Source organism: Poromitra crassiceps, assembly GCF_964638095.1.
Source record: "Poromitra crassiceps genome assembly, chromosome: 5".
In the NCBI taxonomy this organism is placed as follows: domain Eukaryota; kingdom Metazoa; phylum Chordata; class Actinopteri; order Beryciformes; family Melamphaidae; genus Poromitra; species Poromitra crassiceps.
Window position 1 is genome coordinate 30,943,535 of NC_139642.1, and position 17,710 is coordinate 30,961,244.

At 45.2% G+C, this 17,710-nt stretch overlaps 1 protein-coding gene across 1 annotated transcript in view; it reads right to left on the reverse strand.

Moving 5' to 3' along the window:
* Positions 1–12,887, reverse strand: part of mecom (MDS1 and EVI1 complex locus) — a gene marked incomplete at its 5' end in the record, with an annotated part of 217,346 nt that extends 204,459 nt beyond the window's left edge. The window contains one exon of the mRNA XM_083637173.1: positions 12,851–12,887. Coding sequence (XP_083493299.1) covers positions 12,851–12,887 — 37 coding nt within the window. The remainder of the gene's footprint in view (positions 1–12,850) is intronic.
* Positions 12,888–17,710: the final 4,823 nt, after the last annotated feature.

Sequence of the window (17,710 nt, forward strand, 5' to 3'; positions counted from 1 at the left end):
TTCTCCGCAGCTTGACAGCCGGTTTGTCATCCACTCCACCAACTGACCTTCAACAGCTAGAAGTACCTTTCTCCTGCCATACTTCTCCTCTCCCCTCCCTTCTCCCTTCTCCCCTACATCTCCATCTCCATCGCCTCCCTCCTTCCCTTGCTCTATCATTCTCACCCCCTATCTCTCTCTCTCCCTCTCTCTCTCTCTCCCCAGCCTTTGTCATTGATCGCTGATGCGATTGGCTGCCCCCGTGCTCAGTAATGACCTGCCCTGGCAAGCAGCCGGCTGCTCCGCTCGGCCCCTCGTAGATTGAACTGTCACATGGCAGCGATTAATGTGCGGGCCGGGCAGAGACACAGACACACACCTGCAGTGCCCTGCCCCACCCTGCAGGGGGCTCTGTCCCATCCCCGGCCAGCCGACACAGGTGTGTGTGTGTGTGTGTGTGTGTGTGTGTGTGTATGTGTGTGTGTTATGGTGTTATATATATACAGTATAAGTCATTATTTTCAGGCATTATATTACTGCCCCCCTGGGGCGTTCTGGCCTGCTGCAGGTGGAAAGGCTAGAGGGGCAGGGGCAAATAAGCAGGGAAGGAGGGGGCGGTCAAGAGGAGTGGGTGAAAGGAGAAGGGGGCGGGGTTAAAGCAAACCTAGGCAAGCCTAGTTAAGCCGGACCCGGAACAAAAAGCGCTGTTGAGGACAACGGAGAATTCCATTTCACTTGAGTATCACATAAAGCACCACCAGACATATGAGCATTGACAGAAAACTACTAGGCTGTGTACACATTTACATAACTCACAAAGCACTGTTTTCATTGACTGGTCGAGCAAACTGTCAATTTTCCCCAAAACATTCTATCCAGAACACGATTCCGTTTAGCCACAGTTTGCCGCACTACAACAACATGTAACGTTCACGTGCCTAACAGCGCCATGCCTGGTTGCCCCTTGCACTTCTCTATTAGTAGATTAGTGATGATGACACCCCTCATCTTTCACTTATATTCTACTGTTCGCACTCCACTCACTCTGCATAACAGCCTCAGGATAAACGGCTGAAACGCAAACACATGTTTCTCCTTCCCATGCAGAGATGAGCAGCGTGTCTGCCTGCTGAGCCGCGGGCTCCGCGGGCCCACGCGGCCTGTCCCGTGTTGTGCTTGGCTGGCCGTCTGCTAACTGTCAGCGCAGTATCTCCTTACACTGATGAATGGGAAGTTTCCAGACCTTTCCCAAAGCTTTCATTCCCTCGTTCCGACGCTTCATCCAGAGGAATGGCCAAGAAAACAAGGGCGCCTCCTCCTCCTCCTCCTCCTCCTCCTCCTCCTCCTCCTCCTCCTCCTCCTCCTCCTCTGCCCGCCCGCCTGCCCGCCAGCCTCCCTCAAGGGGAAGGCCGGCACTGAGACGGGCATCGAGGCTAAATTTAAAATGGCCCGTCAGAGGGGGTGTGGGAAGGGGGGTACGGGGAGAGAGATGGAGGGAGGGAGAGAGGGATGAAGAGAAACACACAGAGAGAGAGAGAGAGAGATGGCGGACAAAAGAGTGGTATGGTGTAAGAAAGGACAGAAAGAGCGCACAGAAGATGGAAGGAGAATAATCCTCTGAACAGTGAACATGTGAGTTTGGGCTTTGGCGTGCCGCTGTGTGAAACGGAGATAAAATCGATTAGCTTGTCCACTGACCCGGCGAGCGGCGCGGCCCCCCATCGGCCCCGTCCTGCCACAGCCCTGACAGAGACGTCCAGGCCCCCCGAGGCCCCCCGGGGCCCCCTTCTGGACACTGAGGTGAACCAAGTGGTGCCCTCCTGTCAAACTAAAGCCCTCAAGCAGCAGCAAAACAACAAACCATGCCGCAATGCTCCACTGCTCCCCGAGTCCGCGAGGGACGCAGCAAAGATGTAGTGTGGCTTGGCTGAAAGAGGACACTGTGTGGAAGAGTTGGCCCGCAAACTACACAGCTACTTCCTTCGAGGAAAATGTCATCGAAAATGTCATCAAATCAGTGGGTTTTTTTTTGCCAACTGAAATCAACTCGTCTTTATGATGATAACTATTCTTAGTCATTTCCTTTGTCACCTCGTCATTTTTTATTGAAGTTCTTAATTATTTTGGTCCCTCAGACCTTGTTCTTACAAAAGATTAATTAAGTGAACACATGAATACATACAATATACTCACACCTATTTGCAATGTACTGATTTTGAATCGCGGCCATGCAATATCTCAGTGTGTGTACACATTTTTTATTATGTTGACTTTCAGACAGCAGAAACTAATACAATGCTTGAGGAGGGTGAGCACTCTCTTTCAGGGAAGAAAAGAGAGTGAGACAGTCAGTGAGAGAGAGAGAGAGAGAGGGAGTGAGAGAGAGACATATCCACCTTTTCAATTCAACATGTCTCCCATCCTACTAAAAAAATAAACACAAAACCACTTGCCAAAATGTTGTGCAATTTTCCAGATATGAGACCACAAAATCATATCAGTTTTTCAATAATAATAATCATTTTTAAAGACCGGCCTCCCTGACTTCCACCTGTTGGGGGGGCCTCTCTGTATCGCTCTATCACCTCGTTTTCCTCACGTGGTTTCCTCAGAGTCACATCTCTGTGTGAGGAGCACACCTTTGATTCCAGGCTCATTGTGGTGGTTCTGACCCTGGGGGTCAGCGAGTGGAAAAGGAGTGGATGTGTCACCGCTAAGCTCTTCTCCGTGTTACAATAATATTTCTGTGGCGCTTTTAGGATGCTAACGCTAATCAAAACAGGACATCCTGAGGAGGGCCGCGCGCTCGCTCTTCCCTGGCCCCGCTCAGCGAGCCGCTTTATGTTTTTGTGTTTGTGGAGGAGCCACAATCCCAGGAAGCGGCGAGAGGAGAGGGGCTTCATCAAAGCCCTGAGCGGGGGGCCCCGGCCGCAGGATGGCTGGAATGCGGCGTGGAAAGGAATCTCTACTGTCCTATTGTTCCCTCGTTTCCTACCGTCTCATCACACGGCCGCACGTCCAGTTCACTTACAGGTAGCACAGCGCTAATCAGCCCTGCATTCCTTTCAGCAGCCACATTCCGACCCTGGCTGACCAACAACACACGTGCACACACACACACACACACACTCACGCAGAACGTGCACGACTACACACACACACACACACACACACACACACACGTCACGTGCACAGAGGGAAATCGTCAGGACAGATCAGATCTGTGAGGACAGAGACTTGGTGTTCCCTTCCTCTAAATGGGAAGTGGGGTTGGGAGTGGAGCAGCGAGGTGGACATTCACGGTGCGTTGCTCATCCTAATGGAAGGATGAGCCATGTTCCTTCTCATCGTTGGGACAACAGACATCATCTGATGTCATCATCTGATGTCTGTTGTGGTCCAAAGTCAAATGAAGTATTGTGTGAGAGAGACAACACAATGAGATCATTTATCTAGCAGTCATCTAACCAATAGACGGTCTAAAGTTCTAAAAAAAAAAGTGCCGCAAACTGTCTGGTCCTCCTCAGCATGAAAACACTTCAGATCCATTTATTCAAAAGAGCAGAGAAGAAAGCTAAGTGCATCAAAGACACAGGGAAGAGAAAGAGGCATGACACTCCAATACCCCCCAATTATAAGCTGAAGCTTTATTTCAATAAAGAAATTTACATTAATTGCAAGACCTTCATATGGCCACAATTTACATCACACCACGTCTTGCTCCCTATATGTCTCCCACTGTCACCACCATCACTGTGTCGGCATGGCAACATGAGCAAGACAGTGTCTATCACATCCCATCATAACCATCACTGTGTCGGCATGGCAACAGCGTCTATCACATCCCATCATAACCATCACTGTGTCGGCATGGCAACAGCGTCTATCACATCCCATCATAACCATCACTGTGTTGGCGTGGCAACAGGGGCAAGACAGCACCTATCACATCCCATCATAACCATCACTGTGTTGGCGTGGCAACATGAGCAAGACAGCACCTATCACATCCCATCATAACCATCACTGTGTCGGCATGGCAACAGCGTCTATCACATCACATCATAACCATCACTGTGTTGGCATGGCAACAGAGGCAAGACAGCGCCTATCACATCACATCATAACCATCACTGTGTTGGCGTGGCAACAGGGGCAAGACAGTGTCTATCACATCCCATCATAACCATCACTGTGTTGGCGTGGCAACAGGGGCAAGACAGTGTCTATCACATCCCATCATAACCATCACTGTGTTGGCGTGGCAACAGGGGCAAGACAGTGTCTATCACATCCCATCATAACCATCACTGTGTTGGCATGGCAACAGAGGCAAGACAGCGCCTATCACATCACATCATAACCATCACTGTGTTGGCGTGGCAACAGGGGCAAGACAGTGTCTATCACATCCCATCATAACCATCACTGTGTTGGCGTGGCAACAGGGGCAAGACAGTGTCTATCACATCCCATCATAACCATCACTGTGTTGGCGTGGCAACAGGGGCAAGACAGTGTCTATCACATCCCATCATAACCATCACTGTGTTGGCGTGGCAACAGGGGCAAGACAGCGCCTATCACATCACATCATAACCATCACTGTGTTGGCGTGGCAACAGCGTCTATCACATTACATCATAACCATCACTGTGTCGGCGTGGCAACAGCGTCTATCACATCACATCATAACCATCACTGTGTTGGCATGGCAACAGAGGCAAGACAGCACCTATCACATCCCATCATAACCATCACTGTGTCGGCGTGGCAACAGCGTCTATCACATCCCATCATAACCATCACTGTGTCGGCGTGGCAACGGGGGCAAGACAGCACCTATCACATCCCATCAGGTGAAATGTGGCGCGGTGCAAACTTCATCAGGGCGGCCCGCGGCTTTGATCACATGTCCTCCCCTCCTCTCCCCCTCCTGCAGGGGTCAGGGGTCACAGCTTAATGAGCTTCAGGATGGAGAGTGGGGGGCTTGTTTTGGCAGAGATGAAAGGTACAAGAATCATACAGGGGCACACACACACACACACACACACACACACACACACACACACACACACACACACACACACCTGACTACACTGCCCTGTCCCATCCTCCCTCCTCAGCTTACAGATGGGCATGACTCCCTTTCCTCCCTTGTGTTAATCATACATGAATATCATCCCCTCCATCACTCTGTCCCCCTCTCTGTCCCTCTATCTCTCTCTCTATCCATCTCCCTCTCTCCCTCTCTCCCTCCCTCCCTCCCTCTCTCTCTCATTCCCTCCCTTCCTCATCTCCCCCTCTCTCTCTCTTTCCCTCTCTCTCCCTATCCCTCTCTCTCTCTCTCTCTCCATCCGTCAGTTCAGCTTGCTCCACCCAGGGAGATCCCCGAGCAGTGCTGGAACACTCACTGTTATCACCACACTCACAAAGCAATTGTTGGATCATTCCTGTTTGTGGCTGCGCTGAGTGCGCTCCGTCCCATGTGTAAGGCTCGCTCTCTGTGTCAACCCTTCATAACAGGGTCATGAATTAAACAAAACAGTTCCCATGCAAAAACACACCAAATGTGTGTGTGTGTATTGTTGATAAACTAAACTGGACTTAAAGCAGAGATATTTATCAAGTGAACTTTGCTTAACTCCTAAATGAGTTAAAGGGTCATGAAATATATGGGCAAGTTTTTGAAGTGATGGATCAGGGCGATATGATCTGTGGCAGGGGAAGGAAATATTAACTGGGATAAAAAACAATGTGTGGGGGGGGGGGGGGGGGGAATCATGAGTGAAAAACTCAGACTTCCTTAAAGTTCTCCTTCTATTTCCTAAAAATGCTGCCAATGTATAATGATCTTATTATGCGAGTAAATGAGCCCCATCATACTCCAGCCTGTCAGCCAACTTTGAAGTAAATGCATGGCAGCATTGTGTCTGTGGGCTACAGCAGTGCAGCACGGACAGGCTGGCACCCATGGCAAAGCAACCCAAATGTTGGCATTGTACGTTTATAGAATCCACAGAAATGTTCATATTTTACATTTCCTTCCACAAAAATGTTAAATAGGACATTTGGGTCCACCAGCAGGACCAGCACAGACACTGGCTCTTCCTGGTTGCCGCCTCGGCCCGGTAGCGAGTGGTTTGGGTCGGGATTCGAACCAGCTCCCCTCGTGACGGCTCCGCCTGCTCCCTACTTAAACCTCAGACTGTCACTATGTCGTAGAGTCTGGAGGTGGCAGCAGAGTATCACCTCAATTATTCACATATCTAGAAATGTGAAATGCTACGGCCACAGCACCCCACTTTAGTCTTTCAAACCTTTGCCTCCCTCCCCCATAAAAGCACTCGCCATTGTAGTCAAGTGACTTAGTGTAGTTAGCAGATGTGAGACATGAGGCCAGAATGTCGGGCCCTGTTTCTACCACCTGCTCCAGGTAATTGATTGGAGTATAAAATGATTGAAATGCTTTAATTAGCTTAACAGACATCGTTTCTCAAGCTCGCCCGAGGAGTGCTAACTTCACGCTGCCTCATTAATTGACCGGGCGAAACGCACCGTCAGCGATCTGCGGACATTATGACTTCTCCGACATCATAACGACACACAAATCAGTTTGAAACTTTTCAACTCAGCAAAATGCCATTTATCTCAAAGCAATTTGCGATGAGAAAATGGCGGCGTGTCTCGCACATTAGACAACTACTCCGTAGCAGCCTATACTCCATACGCATAGACTCCATAGAGTGTCTTTGTCTTGTGTGCTAACGCGCACGTACACACGCAGCTCGACCAAACAAGCACACACGTAAAACACACATGCATGCTCACCTCCCAATCACACACACACACACACACACACACACACACACACACACACACACACACACACACACACATACTGTACACACACACACACACACACACACACACACACACACACACACAATCTATAAAAATATGCTTAGCTTGGGACTACTCTGTTGATAATGACCTCAGCCTTGGCACCAAAGTGGGCCAGACCAGACTGCCGACAGACTGGAGGCCTTTGTGTGGACTCCCTATCTCTAACTCCATGACCTTTGAGGGGGGGGACAGAAATGACTATTTTTTCTTATTTAGAAGGGGTAAGGCTCGCTCATTGTTCTGTGTTGGTACGGTTTCCCTGTGGTAAACACACTGCAGTGTTTCCCAGGCTTGACATGTTGCCGCACCCCCCCCCGTCCCTCCCTCCATGTTCCCACACTAGCCTGTCTGGGTCGTCGCACCATACCACCCCCCCCCCCCCCCCCCCACACACACACACACACACACACACACACACACACACACACACACACACACATCCCATACACTCTGGCCTCGCCCATCAACCGCAGCTACACACGTAACGACAACACAACTACACGCTCTCACTTTTTTAACCCGCCGCATCCAACAACCAAACGCTTGTTTGTCCATGTAACTTAAGACGCCGGAGAGTGAAATTCCACGCGTAGATGGATTGAGACGGAGATGCAGGGAATGCTGTTAAAAGAAGAGGGAGAGGAGGGTGTGTGTGTGTGTGTGTGTGGGGGGGGGGGGGGGGTCCCCTGGGGCAGGACCACTAAGTCAGGGCCTCTGAGGGGACCATGACGAGGCCCTGCAGCTCCCTAGTTGCCTGGGACAGGGGCCATCCTTCAAGCGGGTGACAACGGTGCATAAACAAACCACTAACCTCGTCAGCTCTCTGTTTACAGCCCTGAGACCCAGTCCTGTACCACTCATTAACATCAGGGACCCTCGAAAGGGTCACTTTCTGAGAGAGAGAGAGAGAGAGAGAGAGAGAGAGAGAGAGAGAGAGAGAGAGAACGAGAGAGCTAGAGAGAGAGAGCGAGATAGAGAGACCCTTCTCCCATCGCATTTGCAAGAGGAGAGGAAAGTGGACGACAAGTCAGACACACGGGGGCGTTGATGGATGGGAGGGTCACACCCACACCCGCACCCCAATACACATTACCACGCTAATACATCCACAAAGGCACAATATTGGCTGTGCATTTGTACGTACGTGACATGTGTGTGTGTGTGTGTGTGTGTGTGGGGGGGGGGGGGGACCAGTCTTTGCACCTGGTCTGGCAAACAGACAAGAGCTCTCCCACCAACAATCAGAAACAAACTGCACATTCAGAAGTGTGTTTGTTTACTGTTTGTTATAATGGAGTCATGTTGCTTTTGGAAAACTGCGGCCTTTATAAAGCAATTGACCTTTTACATTTGCACCTATTCACAGAACAAGCTGATAAACTGCAGGTATAGAGGCCTACAGTCTCAGCATTGTCTCTCCAAAGCAGGGCTCCAAAGTAGGCTATTCCACACACAAACGTCTGCCTTATGAAGCAAATCCTTAACTTCATTAAAAAAAAATCACAATATAGCAGCACTGGTAAATTAACTACAATAGACCCGTCTCACGGGGGCCATTTTGTGTCGAAAAGGCAGAGTAAACACAGGTGCAAGCAAAACACTAATGAAGGTTTGAAACTTCCATGATTGGAATGTGGAAACCCTCATTAGTGTTTTGCTTGCACCTGTGTTTATTCTGCCTTTTCGACACAAAATGAGCCCCGTGAAAATGGTCTATAGTCATTTAATCTTGCATTTAACCATTGATAGTATATTCTGTAGTTTTTCTATTTCGGGAAACTGCGCCCCCACCTAAATCTACTGACGTTACACTTCCCTTCCCTGTCTGTAGCCTACGTTCAGATATCAGCCTTATTTTACTGTTTCTGCTTGTGGCCCACTTTATAGGCTACTTTGCTTACCTTTCTGCAGTGTTTATAGCTGATTAGCTGCGGGGAGGATAGCTCCAAATCTCCCCAAATGTTGTTGTCTTCACTTGAATTTGTGGTGAGAGAAGTGGCTAATCCCGCCGTTAATCAAGCTAGCAAGCGAAGCACGTTTCACTTCCTATTAGGTACTTTACAATAAAAGCATCCAGTTAGTTTGTCACCGGAAACCTTTGATTTGAAGGAGTTGTGCGGGAAATTAAGGAAATTACGGAAGTTAAAAGTTCCAGGCAACTTAACATTGTCAAGCCGCTCCACCAAACATGTAGCCTACAGGCTACAGATGTATCGGTAGTGCAGGAACAGGCCTTCGGAGGACAGTGTGGGAATGACAGAGCCACTACCATCAAAATGATTAAAAAGCTGTCATATTAAGGATAAATAAATAAATAAAATAAAAATAAATAAAATTTGGCTTCATCTTTTTTGTGAAGAAAAGTTCAGCCCAAAAATTAACATTGTTTCCAATAGCCCACAAATCAACTCATTCTTGAATCAAGTGCATGTCTTGTTTCAAGATATTGACTCTTTTCCCCCGAGAAATCTCGTAAACAAGATGGCTACTGAAAGGAAAGTAGCCTACATGAATTCTCTCATGATCCCCTTGGCAGAAATGTTCACTTGTTGCAAGATAAATGATTATGGCTATTAAAATTTACTATTTTTGCACGAATAATATCAGATCAAGGTTTAAGATCGTGAAAAATGGACAAGAGTTTCCTCTGCCGTAGGATTCTTGACCCGCTTCATTATGGGGAGATACTTTGGCACCAGAGCGCAGGCAAAGAGCGCCGCTCCGGGACAACGAGAGCTGTTTAATGGGGTCTCTCTATTTCACTTTCCTTGCGCTAGCCTAGGCCGCTCCCTCTCACCTTTTAAATGGGCCGATCCATTAACCGTCTTAATGAGCTCCGCCAGACAAACATGGCCTATTGCACAATGTGAGGACGACGCACTTCTCACCTCGGGAATGAAGAGGCGCTGTGCGCTCTCCTCTCACCGAGCGAGGCGCACCAGGCCTCTCTCTCTTGCTCCTCTCTCTCTCGCTCCCTCTGTCTGTCACTCTCTCTCTCTCTCACACACACACACACACACACACACACACGCACGCACGCACGCACGCACGCACGCACGCACGCATCTACGTAACGTGCCAATTAGTGGCGTCAATTAAGCTCCGGCAAAGCCCTGCCTCTAATAGGCGATCATATTTCACCAAAAAACGTGAAAACCCGCTATTAGTTCTCTGGGCAGCATCATTGAGTTATGACTGACAAGGTAGGCTATAGAGCTATATGATAAATGGTCACCAAACTGTCTTGTCCAGACCCATCTTTGGATCTGAATGCTCCCCTGATGTGTTTTTTTCTTTCTTTCTACCACGGCTTCCAATTCCAAATAGATTTCTGACTGATTTTTGCTCTCCATGTCTGACTGCAGATCACAAATTGGGCTATGAGATTAATTGTGTAATATTCAACCAAATTGGCAAAGAGCTCCAAACGCAATATAGCCTACATAATCAAGAGTTTTTATTGAGACACAATATGCTAAGTGCACCTATATTATAATTAGGCCTGCACCGCGCTAGTTCAGATCATCAAAGCCCTCAACCCTCCACCCCCGTACAAATGTAGCCCACAATTCACGGCGGGCTGAGGCCTGCACGCTGCGGGCCTTGGCTATACTTAGTTGGGAAGCAAAAGCGAGTTTTTGTGGCACACCACATCACATCTGGGCGTGCGGACTAATCAGCCAGCCTCCATCAATCACTCTTCCGTTTACCACCTCTCCATCACCTCCTCCATTTACATCCACCCTTTTTTATCACACCAATGTTCACCACGGCGCAAGGAGGCCCCGTACATGCCCGTTTTAACACGACTTCTCTGGACAGGCGGGAGGCACACCAACCCACACACTGAACGCATTTACCAGCAGAGCCCTTATGAGGGGTCTGGGAATTTAAATATTCGCTGTTGACGCTGCACAGAGCTGGCCAGGGGCCAGAGCGCGCGGGCCCGCTCCTCTCCTCTGGGGACCCGTCCCGGGACATTCTCTGCTGCTGACTGAGGAGAAAGAAATCTAACTATTGCATTGCATCTCGAGTAAATAATAAAAATTCTTTAAATACTCGAATTATTATACCTCTCATATGCACAGTAGACCTACCGTTATTACAATATAGCCTGGAAGGGCGGCACAGTTGTTGCCTTTCCCTGAGACATACAGATTATACAATAATAGGCTACAGCACAAAGAACAGAACGAAGTGATTTCTTCTCTGTGTGTGTGTGTGTGTGTGTGTGTGTGTGTGTGTGTGTGTGTGTGTGTGTGTGTGTGTGTGAGAGAGAGAGAGAGTGTGTGTGTGCGTGTGCGCGTGCGTGTGCGTGCGTGCGTGCGTGCGTCTGTGTGTGAGTCAGACGAGCACATGTTATCATTATTGTTGTGGGATTTTTTTTAACTGTCACATTATAATTTTTTTATAGGCCACTCCAAAACGCCAAAACGTGTAGGCCTAATATGCGTTTGTGCTTACATTATGCATAGCCTACCTGCAAAATGTATTCCATGATCTATAGCCTATAATCTCTCCTCAATGGCCTACCTCAACAGTCCAAATTGACATTTTTGAGCTAAAACTGCAGCAGTCCCTCCTCCATAGTGTTTTATTTGGTTAAGCAGATATGATGCATGTCTAAATGAGGAACACAGGCAGGTCAGCGGTAGTTCACTGTACAGCCAGAAAGCCCAGCTCTGAACTTTATGGATATCCATAAACGTCCTTTACAAAACTCAGCCCCAAACCAAAATAATGCAGCCCTAGGCCTAGAGTTTTGATCCCATTTATCCCCTCCTCCCAATAATTTCACCCACAATCAATCAACACCTCAATGAGAATTTTAAATTAATATTCTGGATTATTGGAACCTAAATAGTTAGGCTACACGTCAGAATTGGAATCAAAACTCAAAAGGCAACAGAGCATAAAAATGTACTTAAAACGTTGATTAAAATGTAGCCTCCTTATAGCTTAATTGAAACAGCCTTTTGGGAAATAAAATAGGATATCATTTACACACACAAAAATCCTTGATAATTTATTGTAGCAAATCAATGCAAGAATAGCAATATCAATCATCCCCTTGCATAAATTCTTAGGTCTACTTGATTGCCTCCGAGTAATTAAATCGATTTAATGACAGAGTGTTTCGATATCATACTGGCCTTCATTTAATCAAACTAATTTAATATTTAAAATCATCCTTTTATCTTGATTGAATATTGGTAAAAAATGAAAGTAACAAGCCATGCGTCCTCGTCAATATTCAAAGACTGCATGAACAGGCAAGTGTGCAAAGTAGAAATTCGTGCATCACAAGAAGAATTAAAACATCAAACTGTTTTTTTCCCACAAACTGCAATATAATTTAACAATCAAGAAATTACAGATTAATAAACGCCCGGCATAACCTGCATAGCCTAAACAGAGTTACAAAGTGCAACCATTCCCCATTCTGTACCATGCCAGCCTGCCTAAATCCTGGTTTTCACCTTATTCCTCTCCATCAACCTGCCTTTTCCAAGTTGCTCCCCGCAAATTGAAGTGACCAGCAGCCCGCAGCATCACTGTGAGTGTGCAGCAAATGCAATACAATACAATAGCTCCTGCCGCTGCACAGGACATGGGATTTAACCTACACCACACTACATTACACTACAGCGCCCACTACATGCAACGAGCAATTCCTATGCTGGAGCGGATGCCTCGCAGAAAAGTTCCTCCATCGCTCCCTCAACTCTGAAGTTCAGGCTACTTTTGCGACAGCGTTTTATTCCTTCTTTCCAGCAGTCGCGACAGCATCGACGTGAGATTTTCTCACCGCGTAATAAGCGAAAGTGAGGATTATGGTGTTCTGATGGAAAAGGAAAGCGCAACTGAAACTCTGTTAAAAGACGCAGTGATAACGGAGACAGCCATAGGTAGCCTATAAGATGGCATGTTTCAAAAGGCAAAAAGAAAGGGATGTTGCACCTACTCGTGGCCAGTTTCCGTGCCCTGCCTTTGGACCTCATGGTGCCAGTCTCTCGGCGTGGGTTTGTTTGGATTTTTTCTCGGATCTTTTTTCCTCCTTTTTCTTTTTTCTCTTGTCCTTTTTCTCGGGGTTTCTCAATCCAAACGCGCTATCTCTCCAGCATTGTCAGTCTGGACACCTTCGCACATGCGCACAGCCCCAAATCTGCCAGCAGCAAGTGCCAGAAAAAGTTTGGGACGATTTATCACTTTGATATTAACCTGATCTGGTCAAGATGGGCACATCGCAGAGATCTCTCGCTTCGTGTCAGGTTTTCAAAAGATCAGTGGATCAGAAAGCGGGGGCACACTGCAAAAAATATCCATCCGAGGCTCTGAGCTCTTGTGTTCTTGTTTCTTAAAACAAATGAGACATGATTCGGCAAGTGTGGTGAGGGAGTTCAACTCGTTTCCAATGGAGTTTCACTTGTTTCGGGACATGTCTAACAACACGAGTCAATAGTTTGAAACAATTAAGGCAGAATAAAACAGATCACTCCACTGTCAAGAACATTTAAATTAAATTGAATATATATATATATTTTAATATTAACCCCGATTTACATAGGAAACACGTGAAAGTAGCCTACTTCTCATGGAGATCTTTTTTCTTTTTACTTGTTTTACAATAAAAAAGTTTTGAGACAAAATGAAATGGCTGCAGGAGGGATATTTTTTGCAGCGCAGTCAGCGCCCCGGATCTGAGCAGAGGACATTAATTAACGATCCTTATTCTCAATCCTTTACACTGCACACCTTTTCAGTTTAAATGAAGTCACATTAATCAATGTTCACTTAAATTACCAATGCTGGGTGTATTCATTAAACGTTTTATACATTTTAATTGTGTTTTGACCATCACACCGAGCACTGGAAAATGAATGAAAAACTTCCCCCCTCCCTCTCCCGCTTGGGCACCCGACTGACAGCTCTAATATGAAAGTGCAGGGTTTCCCCACTTTGTGCTGACAATTATTAATATGTTAAGTGCCTTAGTATTAATGCCTTTTTCCAGACTTGTTCTGTTGCCGTGCGTGAATTCCATCACTTGGTAATTGCTGGGGGCTCTGAAGGATGTTTTCACTTGATTTAACTTGAGGGGGGAAACGACTCCATCACATTCAAGTTGAAGTAAGAGGTTTTGTCCAAACCTTCGTCTCAGCGGGCGCAATAATGTTTGGATAAACTTTTTCTCTCTGGATTTCGAGGAAGGGTCACACTTATAAAAGCATCCAGTCCAGTCAATAAAATCACTGCATGTCTGCTGGTATCACATCAATATTTTCATCATGGCATATTTTGATAGAGTCATACAATAAATAGCCTATACAAGGCTCACAGCGCAAAAACAGCCAATTGAAGATTTGTGACCCCATAAAAGACCATGCTAAGTGTTGTGTTCTGTTGCTAAAACAATGTAGATACACGTTGGTCCATGCCGTGTGTATCAAAAAGGTGTAGGCTATTTTGTCCTCAATTGAAGACAGCGTATAATTAAGGTAATTGCCAATTAATTAGATCCGCATGAGATCATGCTGACCTTGCACATGAACCCTTTAATGGGTTGTGAACTCGTGCAATCGATTCCAAAGTGTGTTGAAACTGATTGAAGTTGTGACATCATGCCACGGAAAAAAATCCTCTAAATATGGGCTGTTGCGGGCTGACCAAAACTAAAGGATGCCATATGGCAAGGCCAATTTCAATTTGGCGATACAAAAAAACTTCGTCTCTCTCTCTCTGCTCGCGCATGTGTGTGTGTGTGTGTGTGTGTGTGGGGGGGGGGGGGGGGGGGGGGGTGGCAATTGAGAAACCCTTATAGGCTATCTCCAATTATTTCAACCTTGACGACTTGATGTTTGGCGGAGCAGTAGGCTACTATATAAAATGATCTCCATTTGGTGGACATAAACAACGAGATGATCACGAACAAAAAACAATTAGGCCATATGTCTTCATAAAAGCAATAATTATTTCCCCCGTATAAGTTATAACCCCTTCACCTCCATATATCATAAAGTTTAAGGCCACTATAAGGAAAAGGTGGTTAAAGTCTTTCACAAAAACGGTCTAAACTGAAACATCCTTGGAAATCACTATTCACTGAGTTGAGAGAGGTTAATACTGATACTTTATTGTGGTTGTACCTCAGCCTACCTCTACTGTAATGACATAAATGGTGCTATTAAGTGGGTTGCGCCTATACACCGTGCCTGAGATGGTGGCGCGCGCGCGCACGCACGCACGCACGCACACACACACACACACACACACACACACACACACACACACACACACACACACACACACACACACACACACACACACACACACACACACACACACACACACACACACACACACACACACACACACACACCTCCAGGCGGCGCGCTCAATTAGCCTAAATGGAAACAGTTTTCATTCAGCGCAATAACTCACTCTTCTCTCCACGTCTCTTCTCTTTCCCCTCTCTTCTCTCTGAGCCACTTTCTCAATACATATTTTATTATGATACGCTGACCCGCGTGGCAGGAGGGAGCGGCGGAGAGATCCCCACAGCCCCGTGGGTTGTAATTATTAGAAATTAATTGGGTTCGGGACCCCATGGTAGCAAACTAAATTATTAGCTCACTTCTTTAAGTTCGCGTCAAAATCACATAAAAAAGACCAGCAAAAGGAGTCTAATTCAATATTTCATAACGGAAGTTGGGAGCTTAAATTCGTCAGAAATATTAGCCTACTGTATGTGTTTAGCATTGGGGAGGCTGTTAAGGGGTTAAAAAAAACATAATCTGTATTGGGGGCTGTCGAGCCAGACTAAAAGTGAAAAGGGAGCCTCCGGCGCAAGGAAATTACCCGCGCCCGCATGACCTTTGAGCAAGGTAATCAATCAAGTGATCAACAGGGATATTTATCACTGCTTTGTCCATGCAGCCAAACCTGCTTCAGAAATAAAATCAAAGATGTAAAATGAGGATACTGAAAATTCTGAGGTGAAAACAAACAAACAAACAAACAAACAAACAAACAAACAAAATAATCAAGTTATAGCCTATTTATTGAAAGCATGCATACACCAATTTAGAAACCTTCTGTCTGTTTCAAGATGAAACCGTTCCATTGAATTATTGCATGAAAATATAAGCGATTACTCATACACTATCAACCTATAGGCCTAGGCTGAATAAAAATCGAATGAAATAGCATATGGCCTACTGCTACTTCAACAAAAACTACAAATGTAATAATAATAATATGAAATAATAATAATAATAATAATAATAATAATAATAATAATAATAATAATAATAATAATAATAATAATAATAATAATAATAATAATAATAATAATAAAGTAAATACCAATCCTGCAAATGGTCTAAATAAACAAAGAAATTTCCTATTACTATAATGTTAGAATAATCCCTCAGCATTTCCATCCCATTTCTACACTGTAAATCCACATTTCATGCTGGTAATTTATATTGCTGGGCTACATACATTTATAGGCCTACTGAATTTTAGTCAGCTGTTGTAAATTTCTTCAGTCAGGACTATTTTTACAACCGTTTATTTCAACTATTTATTTCGCATATAATATGGTGAATATCATCATATTGCAATGATTTCCTGCTCTTATACTTTTGTAGTGGCGATAGTGAAAACCTGAAAAGGTTTAGTTGGGCCGGTGCGTAGTGCCCCTGTGTGGAGGGAGAATTATCAACAATCAAACATTGTGAAAGCTTATCATGAACAGCTGAAGCCAAGAAACGATATTATGCTATATGCTAATAATAACAAATGAAGAATAATTTAATTCAGTGCAACAACAGCTGATATAGGCTAGCCTATTAAAAGAACATCAAAGCAGAGAAAAGGCATAAGAATTTAAGCATAGCATTGTTTTATGATATAAAGATTGCACATTCATTTTTATACATCGTTTTTTTTTTCACCTAGGCTATATGCTATTTTTTCTTAACTACAAGTTATTATTATCATTAAGGGCTAACATAAAAGGTAGTCTACGGATAAAAAAAACTATTAAGCTAAACGCCTACTGCAATTCAGGGGGGCGGGGGGCGAAAATAAAGACGTTGTTGACTGGTCCAATAACAGATGGGGAAACCAACTGTTAGAACTACCCAACTTTTTTTTTAAGCTATCCCATAAGATTTTGGTGAAGCAAAAACCATAAAGCATGCAGCAGAGACACATAATGACAAATAACATTTTTTCTATATAATAGATCATAATCATAATATTGTTTTCATTTTCATACACTTCTTCTTCTTCTCCATTTGCACATTCACAAATTTAGGATAACTGGTGTTTCTTTGTAATAAGGGCACAATTATTCAGAAAAAAAGTGCATTGGGCTTTAACAGCTAACTGCTCACAACATATCCGGCTGACACTGGATATAGTTTTCTAACATTGTTGCAGAAGATAAAGACTATCCAAAAAATAAAATAAAAAAGAAATACATTTATTCAGTCAAAATGACATAATACAATTTCCCCACCCGAAGCACCCCTGACAAAATGCGATGGGTCTTTAAAATGTAATATGAGGCTCATAGTCTATGCGGGGAATGAGAAGATGAGCCTTCTGTGGCAGATTCGTTATACTATACCGCCCCCTAGTGCTTAAATACTACACTGCCTCAGATAAACAGAGTCTGAGACATTGCTGAGAAAAGGTTGATTTGATAAAGTGTATAGTAGCCACTCGCCATAATACTGATGAGAATGAAATCAATGCTAATCTCTCTTACTACATTTGTTTGGGTTCTAAACAGCATGAACAAATAAACTGTACA